The sequence below is a fragment of the Corella eumyota genome, chromosome 5 (genome assembly GCF_963082875.1).
Source record: "Corella eumyota chromosome 5, kaCorEumy4.1, whole genome shotgun sequence".
Classification (NCBI taxonomy): domain Eukaryota; kingdom Metazoa; phylum Chordata; class Ascidiacea; order Phlebobranchia; family Corellidae; genus Corella; species Corella eumyota.
In genome coordinates this window covers 13985579-13995145 of record NC_137494.1, presented here as the reverse complement: position 1 = coordinate 13995145, position 9567 = coordinate 13985579, and the positions used below count along the sequence as shown (strand labels likewise).

Sequence of the window (9567 nt, the reverse complement as noted above, 5' to 3'; positions counted from 1 at the left end):
ACAACAAACAAAGCTAAGACCGACTGAAATGGAGGCATAAAAAGTTGAGATCTTATTTAGATGTGGTCTGAGATGGCCCCAACAACAAACAAAGTTAAGACCGACTGAAATGGAGGCATAAAAAGTTGAGATCTTATTTAGATGTGGTCTGAGATGGCACCAACAACAAACAAAGTTAAGACCGACTGAAATGGAGGCATAAAAAGTTGAGATCTTATTTAGATGTGGTCTGAGATGGCCCCAACAACAAACAAAGTTAAGACCGACTGAAATGGAGGCATAAAAAGTTGAGATCTTATTTAGATGTGGTCTGAGATGGCCCCAACAACAAACAAAGTTAAGACCAACTGAAATGGAGGCATAAAAAGTTGAGATCTTATTTAGATGTGGTCTAAAATGGCCCCAACAACAAGCAAAGCTAAGACCGACTGAAATGGAGGCATAAAAAGTTGAGATCTTATTTAGATGTGGTCTAAAATGGCCCCAACAACAAACAAAGTTAAGACCGACTGAAATGGAGGCATAAAAAGTTGAGATCTTATTTAGATGTGGTCCGAGATGGCCCCAACAACAAGCAAAGCTAAGACCGACTGAAATGGAGGCATAAAAAGTTGAGATCTTAATTAGATGTGGTCTGAGATGGCCCCAACAACAAACAAAGTTAAGACCGACTGAAATGGAGGCATAAAAAGTTGAGATCTTATTTAGATGTGGTCTGAGATGGCCCCAACAACAAACAAAGTTAAGACCGACTGAAATGGAGGCATAAAAAGTTGAGATCTTATTTAGATGTGGTCTGAGATGGCCCCAACAACAAACAAAGTTAAGACCGACTGAAATGGAGGCATAAAAAGTTGAGATCTTATTTAGATGTGGTCTAAAATGGCCCCAACAACAAGCAAAGCTAAGACCGGCTGAAATGGAGGCATAAAAAGTTGAGATCTTATTTAGATGTGGTCTAAAATGGCCCCAACAACAAACAAAGTTAAGACCGACTGAAATGGAGGCATAAAAAGTTGAGATCTTATTTAGATGTGGTCCGAGATGGCCCCAACAACAAGCAAAGCTAAGACCGACTGAAATGGAGGCATAAAAAGTTGAGATCTTATTTAGATGTGGTCCGAGATGGCCCCAACAACAAGCAAAGCTAAGACCGACTGAAATGGAGGCATAAAAAGTTGAGATCTTATTTAGATGTGGTCTGAGATGGCCCCAACAACAAACAAAGTTAAGACCGACTGAAATGGAGGCATAAAAAGTTGAGATCTTATTTAGATGTGGTCTAAAATGGCCCCAACAACAAGCAAAGCTAAGACCGACTGAAATGGAGGCATAAAAAGTTGAGATCTTATTTAGATGTGGTCTAAAATGGCCCCAACAACAAACAAAGTTAAGACCGACTGAAATGGAGGCATAAAAAGTTGAGATCTTATTTAGATGTGGTCCGAGATGGCCCCAACAACAAGCAAAGCTAAGACCGACTGAAATGGAGGCATAAAAAGTTGAGATCTTAATTAGATGTGGTCTGAGATGGCCCCAACAACAAACAAAGTTAAGACCGACTGAAATGGAGGCATAAAAAGTTGAGATCTTATTTAGATGTGGTCTGAGATGGCCCCAACAACAAACAAAGTTAAGACCGACTGAAATGGAGGCATAAAAAGTTGAGATCTTATTTAGATGTGGTCTGAGATGGCCCCAACAACAAACAAAGTTAAGACCGACTGAAATGGAGGCATAAAAAGTTGAGATCTTATTTAGATGTGGTCTGAGATGGCCCCAACAACAAACAAAGTTAAGACCGACTGAAATGGAGGCATAAAAAGTTGAGATCTTATTTAGATGTGGTCTAAAATGGCCCCAACAACAAGCAAAGCTAAGACCGACTGAAATGGAGGCATAAAAAGTTGAGATCTTATTTAGATGTGTTCTAAAATGGCCCCAACAACAAACAAAGTTAAGACCGACTGAAATGGAGGCATAAAAAGTTGAGATCTTATTTAGATGTGGTCTAAAATGGCCCCAACAACAAACAAAGCTAAGACCGACTGAAATGGAGGCATAAAAAGTTGAGATCTTATTTAGATGTGGTCTGAGATGGCCCCAACAACAAACAAAGTTAAGACCGACTGAAATGGAGGCATAAAAAGTTGAGATCTTATTTAGATGTGGTCCGAGATGGCCCCAACAACAAGCAAAGCTAAGACCGACTGAAATGGAGGCATAAAAAGTTGAGATCTTATTTAGATGTGGTCCGAGATGGCCCCAACAACAAGCAAAGCTAAGACCGACTGAAATGGAGGCATAAAAAGTTGAGATCTTATTTAGATGTGGTCCGAGATGGCCCCAACAACAAGCAAAGCTAAGACCGACTGAAATGGAGGCATAAAAAGTTGAGATCTTATTTAGATGTGGTCTAAAATGGCCCCAACAACAAGCAAAGCTAAGACCGACTGAAATGGAGGCATAAAAAGTTGAGATCTTATTTAGATGTGGTCTAAAATGGCCCCAACAACAAACAAAGTTAAGACCGACTGAAATGGAGGCATAAAAAGTTGAGATCTTATTTAGATGTGGTCTAAAATATGTATAATTCAGGCCTAGTTCCGTAAATACCTTTGCAGTTTTTGTTTTTTTTATTGATAATGGCAAGTTTTGTTAAAACATTGTTGTTATAAAATAAAGTAAAAAAATTAAACCTTTGATTATTACTTAGATTATAGTCTTTAATACAAAGTAATTAAATTTGGTTAGATGTTTTTTGTTTCTATTAATTCCTAGCTTTCAAATATCAAAGTGATACTTTTTTTCATAACTGATAACTTTTAATTTGTTAAAATGCTGCCATTCTCAATTTGCCCTTATAAAACATCTTAAAATGAAGGTACGATGACTATTATACCTTTTAAACGCCTAGGTTTTATAAACCACTCAGTTTTAAACAAAAATTCTTTTATTTTGGATGGAGGCTTGGGGGAGCTGGAGTCCTTCACAGAAAGAGGGGCTCGGCAGTTCGGAGGGCCAGTGGTGGGAGAGGGGTACAAGTTTTTACTTAAATAGTTCATTTCTGTCCCCCCACCACTGACCCACCTTTTCCGGTCTTCACTTGCATATCTACAAAAAAAGTTTTAATGTTTTTTAAACCATTCTAAATCGGTAAAATAAATTTAAGAAGTTACTTTGATGTTGAATAACAAGCAGGTTTTACTGCCGATCCCCTCTTCTGCTGTCTTCTCCAGCGAGCCCCCTTGCCTCCATGTGTATTTGTTTTTCTTTAAAAAAATATATACCGTATAAGCATTTTGCACTAACAGAATTACAATAAATTAAAAGGTCTACCAAACATTTAAAAAAACGGTGCTACTTTTAACAGCATCATTTATTTTAGATTTAGTAAAATGTTTAAAAAAATTTTAAAAACAATATAAAAAAATAACTTACTCGCCAAGTCTATCCTTAACGTGTACAGATTTTCTAAAAAAAATATATACTTTATTAGAATTTTGTACTAACATAACTACAATAAATTAAAAGGTCTACCAAATATTTAAAAAACAGTGTTACTTTTAACAGCATCATTTATTTTAGATTTAGTAAAATGCTTAAAAAACAATGTAAAAAAAATAACTTACTCGCCAAGTCTATTTTTGATACTGTTTGTAGATTTTCTAAAAAAATATAAACTTTATTAGCATTTTGCACTAACATAATTACCAAATATTTAAAATGCAGTGTTACTTTTAACAACACATTTATTTTAAATTCAGTAAAATGCAAAAAAAAATTAAAACAGCAAAAATAACTCACAGTTTATCTTCAATCCCTCCTCCAGATTCTAGGAGAGCCAGGTTATGAGCAACAGGGGGATTTGCAAGAGCTTTAAAATGCTCCTGCATTCCCCCTGTTGCCGTGTAAAAAGAAACCTGGCCCTCAAATGTGTTTCCTGAAAAGTTCATTTCAAATTTGCAAACATAGAATTTTCCAAAAATTTTCCAAACATATATATGCAAACGTAAAATTTTATAACTGAATAATTCTTTAGATTTACGCGGTAAAAACTCCCATTGTTATTTAAAAGCATATATTGTTATTCTTGTGTTACGGAACAGAGATTACTGTTACGCAACAGAGAATACCAACAGCCAATCACGTACGATATTTTGGTCAGGTTGATTAAGCCAGACTCCCCTAAAGCGCAATACGTAATATTTACAAAACGTCATATTTTTTCCTGGTAACCTGGCACTACTACAAATACACAGAGTTTTATTACATCACAGTAGTTTGTTTTGATAATAAAATGTCCACTTAATTTTTATAAATGATTTTAAAATATTTTGGAGACCCCAAAATGCCTGATTTAACTAAATGGGTCGAATTAATAACTCTCTCGTTACTAGCGACGATGTAATATTAAAAGATAAGGGGTATGAACTAGATAGGGTGCTGGGTGAGGGTAGTTATTCCAAAGTTAAGCTAGCATTATGGAATCAGCCTGGGAAATCAGAGAGTCAGCATGTAGCTATAAAAATAATAAACAGAACTACTGCTCCGAAAGATTTTCTTGAGAAATTTTGGCCCAGAGAACGGGATATTATGGAAGTTATGGAGCACGATAACATTATTAGAATGTTCGACGTATTTTCAGAAGGCAACAAAATTTACATGTCCTTAGAAAGAGCAGCACACGGCGATTTACTGGAATATGTTAGGCTAAAAGGAGCGTTAACTAAATTTGAAACACATCGACTGTTTAAGGAAATGTGCTGTGGTGTTGATTACCTACACAAAAACAGTATCATCCACCGCGACTTGAAATGCGAAAATATCCTTTTGACCGAAACCAACACAGTTAAAATAGCTGACTTTGGGTTCGCGCGAAATATAGAAAACGACGACAAAAGCAGGACATTCTGTGGCAGCGCAGCCTACGCAGCACCTGAAGTACTGAAAGGTGTGCCTTACGAAGGTTTTATACCTGACATATGGAGCATGGGTGTTATACTGTTCATAATGGCTTGTTGTGTTATGCCTTTTCGTGATAGCAGCATTGCAAGGCTACTTAAGGACCAGCAACTGACTTCAATACAATTTCCAAAGCACCTAAAACTTAACCCAACCTTTAAAAACCTTGTGAGTGGTATACTACGCTATGAGTTGAAAAAACGATACAAACTACCTGATATTATCAACCATAAATGGATGAAAAATATTCCGAAGGTTGAGATAATGGCAGTAATAAGTACAACTGACTCTGGATTTGGTAGCGAGCGGTCGTCTTCGTTAACTGTAAATTCCGACGAAACTGGATAATTCCATCGAAAAGTTATAATAAAAACTAGTCGCTACATTTGCACTGAATAAAAAATTTTAAACACGAAAATATGAAGCTATTTTTAAATTTTTTAACCATTTTTCATTTATGTATCTTTGATATAAGAGAGTCGACTTTACGACCTAAACATAGAGTAACATTTGTTACCCTGACCTAGTCTTAAGTTGACTTTGGCTGTTTAGGATAATATTTGTAAGAAACGTCTAATAATTAAACTACAGTTTGTGTTTTTGGCTTATCAGAGGTTTATACTGCTTACATTTACAGAGCTTTGGGTCGATTCAAGAAACAGTAGGAATCAATACCAAGACCCCATGCAGTAAAGCCAAGGGTCTATAAAAACTACACCACGCTGCTGGTTAAACGTGTAAACCTATACCTATTTTTGTTTTATTTAAATTAAAGAAATTACACTAAATTGCACTACAAAATGACAAACTTAGGGCTACAGTAATAAAAAAAAAATAGCATCAAAAAATGATAAAAATAGCAATAAAAAATGAGAAAAAAATAAAGAAATAAAAAATTGTTTTTTGAATAATATTAAATTAAAACATAAAATTATAAAAGTTATTTTTCATTTGTTTCTTTTAAACTCTCGTTTTCATAAACAACATCTTTTAATTTTTCTTCTTTTTCATTTATAATTTTTTTCAAGTTTTCTGGTATAGTTAATTTTTTCTGGGGTAAAACTTTTAAAATTGCCTTTTTCCAATCTTTTAATTCAGCAAAAGCAAGCAGAATTTCAAAAACTAAAATAAAATATAATTTAAACAATTATATAATAAGCATAGGTGGGCACAGTTAATCAAAAAAGCAACTTCGTTAAATGGTTATTCGTTACACAATACAGTAACTTCGCTAATGTTTTTTCGTTAAATTAAACCAAGTGTAACGGAAGTTATCGTTGAACGTTAACGTTAAAATTTAATTAAAACAATTAAGGAAATTACCTTTTTTATAAAAAAAATAGTTTTTTTCTTAATCGATGTTTTAACTAGACGAAAATGGTTTAGAAGAAGTTTTTAAAACTGGCATAGGCCTAATGCCGAAATAACAGTGGCCGGATAGTAATTACTTCATCGTTTAAAAATTGCAACGTTTAAACCCGATAAACGGCGATATTAAACATATATATTCCTTATATTACCATGGATTTACTTGTAAAATATTGAGTTAACGGGCTTAATTTAACGGAAGTACAATTTAACGAAAGTTAACAGGTCCGATAACGATTTTTAAAATTAACTTAAAAGTTAACTTTTAACAAAACATTTAACTTCGTTATTTAACGTTTAACGCATTAACGATTTGGTGCCCACCTTTGATAATAAGGCATATTTTGATTCAATTTTTTATTTACTTACCATGATTTACAGTTAAAACCCTTCTTGTTTTTATATTGATATTTTCATCTAAAGGCAAGCGTGCAGTTGCCATATTTTTCTCTTTTGCATTTTTTTCACATATGCCCTTAAGAAATAAAACAAAAATATATAACCTTTAACTACCAAACGCACATTAAAAATTACTACATGAGGTCCTCGGTTTGATCCCCACTGCTCCCATGCTGTAGCACCTTTAAGTTTGGCACTAAAAATGGTATATACTCCTCCTGAGCCAACACTTAATCAGCGGCTTAATTATTGGGGAATTATAATCTATAATATCCCAAACTGCCGAAGTTAACTCGAGTGGGTCGGGGTAACTGATGTTACTCTATGTTTAGGCTGTAAAGTCGACTTTCCCATATAAAAAATAAATAAACAAATTACCTTTTCATGATTATGATCTACCAAACCACCAATAACATAAACTTTTCCCGGACATAATTTATCTAAAGTATTAGTAGATTCTGCAGTTAAATAAACCAATTGTTCAGTGGAAAATTGTTGGTATATGTTTGCATCAAAATGTAAATCCCAATTCACATAAGAAGGATCCAGAATTGATTTTAGACGCTCACTCATACCGCATAAATGATACTAAATATAAACAGATTTTAATAAATAAAAACGGGTAATATTAACTCAGAAAAATGAAACAGTATATTTATTTAGATATTGTAATTTTAAACTGGCAGCATGGTGTAATGGTTAGAACACTTGGCTTCACTACATAAGTTTCTGGGTTCGATTCCCACAAGTTTTATGCTGTAGCGCATACAAGAAACGTGCCCTTTTTTTATATATTTTTATCCTCGAAGTGGCAAAGTCGAATGCGGAACTCAACATAAAGTAACATCAGTTAATCCGACCCAGTCTCGAGTTGCCTGTGGCAGTTTGGGATATTATAGATTATAATTGCCCGGTAATTATGCGGCTGATTAAGTGCTGGCTTAGCAGGAGTTCACACCGTTTATAGCACCTTACTCAAGGGCGCTACAGCATGAAAGCAGTGAGGATTGAACCCACAACCTTATGGTGGTGTAGCAAGTGTTCTTACCACTACACCATTCTGCCGGTTATGTTATGTTCTGGCCATGAAGTTATCCTTCCCACATTAGGTATATTTTATTATTATATACAAGTTCTGTTGATGAATACCTGTAAAGGGCACACTGCTCTTCTATTCTCTTTATAACACCATGCTATCTGTTTTCCTAATTTTCTTAAATCTCTATTCTGCATCAAGTCATCAAAACTAAAATCAATTGCAACATGAATTAGACTTTCAAAGTTCTCAGAAATTGTCACTTTTTCGAGCCTTTTTCGTTTATTTCCATATATTCTATTTCTTTCTTTGTACACCAGTTTTTTCCTTTTGCGTTGTTCTCTGTTTATAAATAAATAAAGGTTTTTTTAACATAAAACTGGCAGAATGGTGTAGTGGCCAGAACACATGGTATCACTACATATAGTCTTTGGTTTCGATTTCCACTGCTCTCATGCTGTAGCGCCCTTGAGTAAGGTGCTATAAACGGTATAAACTCTTGCTGAGCCAGCACTTTAATTAGCAGCAAAATTATCAGGCAATTATAAAAATGAAAAGTTTAATTATAATACAAACTTAATTAGGTGCCTATATTTTTTCATAATTTGATTATAATTTAAAGAAAATAAAAACCCTACTTTCTTTCATCAGCAAGATTGAACCATTTTAATTGTTTTGCAATTTTTTTCTTCTGATTTTTCGAAACGGTAGGACAGTCTAATAAATTTTGTAAATCATCTTTATTCATTTCTAGAAAATTAAATTATTTTTAGTTGGTATAATATGCAAAGTTTTATTAACATTTAGTTTTATATAAACTTAAAAATGTAAATTTTTACCTCTGTAGTTATGATCCAAATCCTTATTTTCAGAAACATTATTTTCAATTTTATGATCATGGTTATTTACTAAAGTATCTGACATATTAGTTTTTAAACATAAAATGCTGATAATAAAAAAATATAAGTTAAATACTTGGTATGGACTTTTATTAAGCCAACACCTTATTAGCAATTTAATTATCTAGCAATTATAATTTATAATATCCCGAACTGTCAACTCGAGACTGGCTTGGGGTAACCGACGTTACTCTATGTTTAGGTCTTAAAGTTGTCCCACATTGAGGATAAATAAGTATATATATAAAAATGCCTTTTTTAACAATTTATGTAGAAAAACATTTTTATAAGTAATTTTTAAGTCACATGGTGTTGTATAGAATGTGGGTAATTGCCTTTTTAGCTCAAATTTTAGGGTTTTAAGGGGAATAAGGTACTTACCCCAAACCAATATACAACATGGCATATTTACCAAACAAAGCATTTTATTAAGTATACTAAAAAAAGAAATAACAGTTTTGTATTTATACGAAGAATTAATTTTTAAACAATGTCACTTTCAATTAAATAATTCAAGGACAGTTATGTTAATATACATTTTATGACCACCATGATTATGCATGTAAGTGTCTAGGCATAATCAGTAAAATAAATACAATATACCACGACCACACAACAACACACTTTCAAAAAGCAAAACAAATATATTTAAAAAAAATGTCAGCAATATTTTTTGTATAATAACCCGCTTACTGGCGTAGTAACCACGAAATTTAGCTGACTTAGAATGGCGAGATATTATAATAATACAGTACCAAGGTCAATGCCAAACTTAACCATAATTTTATAGAAATCCAAGGATAAAAACGATGACGACATTTTGCTTTAGAAAATTTGCGACTCATGAACAGGCGACCGGCGCACGTTTGTAGATTGAACTGGAGTTACCTCAGCGGCAAT

The 9567-nt window shown here is 33.6% G+C and overlaps 3 protein-coding genes across 3 annotated transcripts; 1 reads left to right on the top strand and 2 right to left on the bottom strand.

Moving 5' to 3' along the window:
- Positions 1-2782: 2782 nt before the first annotated feature.
- LOC145751928 (uncharacterized) lies at positions 2783-4132 on the bottom strand. Its single transcript, XM_082568084.1, has 5 exons — positions 3808-4132; positions 3633-3668; positions 3442-3474; positions 3180-3272; positions 2783-3114 (listed from the first exon to the last, which is right to left on the bottom strand). The coding sequence occupies exons 1-5, from the start codon at positions 3954-3956 to the stop codon at positions 2874-2876; spliced, it is 552 nt and encodes a 183-aa protein (XP_082424210.1). The 5' UTR covers positions 3957-4132; the 3' UTR covers positions 2783-2873.
- A 236-nt stretch (positions 4133-4368) lies between these two features.
- LOC145753550 (testis-specific serine/threonine-protein kinase 1-like) lies at positions 4369-5313 on the top strand. Its single transcript, XM_082569955.1, has one exon. The coding sequence runs from the start codon at positions 4369-4371 to the stop codon at positions 5311-5313; it is 945 nt and encodes a 314-aa protein (XP_082426081.1).
- A 592-nt stretch (positions 5314-5905) lies between these two features.
- Positions 5906-8709, bottom strand: LOC145753549 (tRNA methyltransferase 10 homolog A-like). Its single transcript, XM_082569954.1, has 6 exons — positions 8608-8709; positions 8407-8518; positions 7882-8110; positions 7111-7320; positions 6703-6808; positions 5906-6087 (listed from the first exon to the last, which is right to left on the bottom strand). The coding sequence occupies exons 1-6, from the start codon at positions 8690-8692 to the stop codon at positions 5906-5908; spliced, it is 924 nt and encodes a 307-aa protein (XP_082426080.1). The 5' UTR covers positions 8693-8709.
- Between the last annotated feature and the right edge of the window lie 858 nt (positions 8710-9567).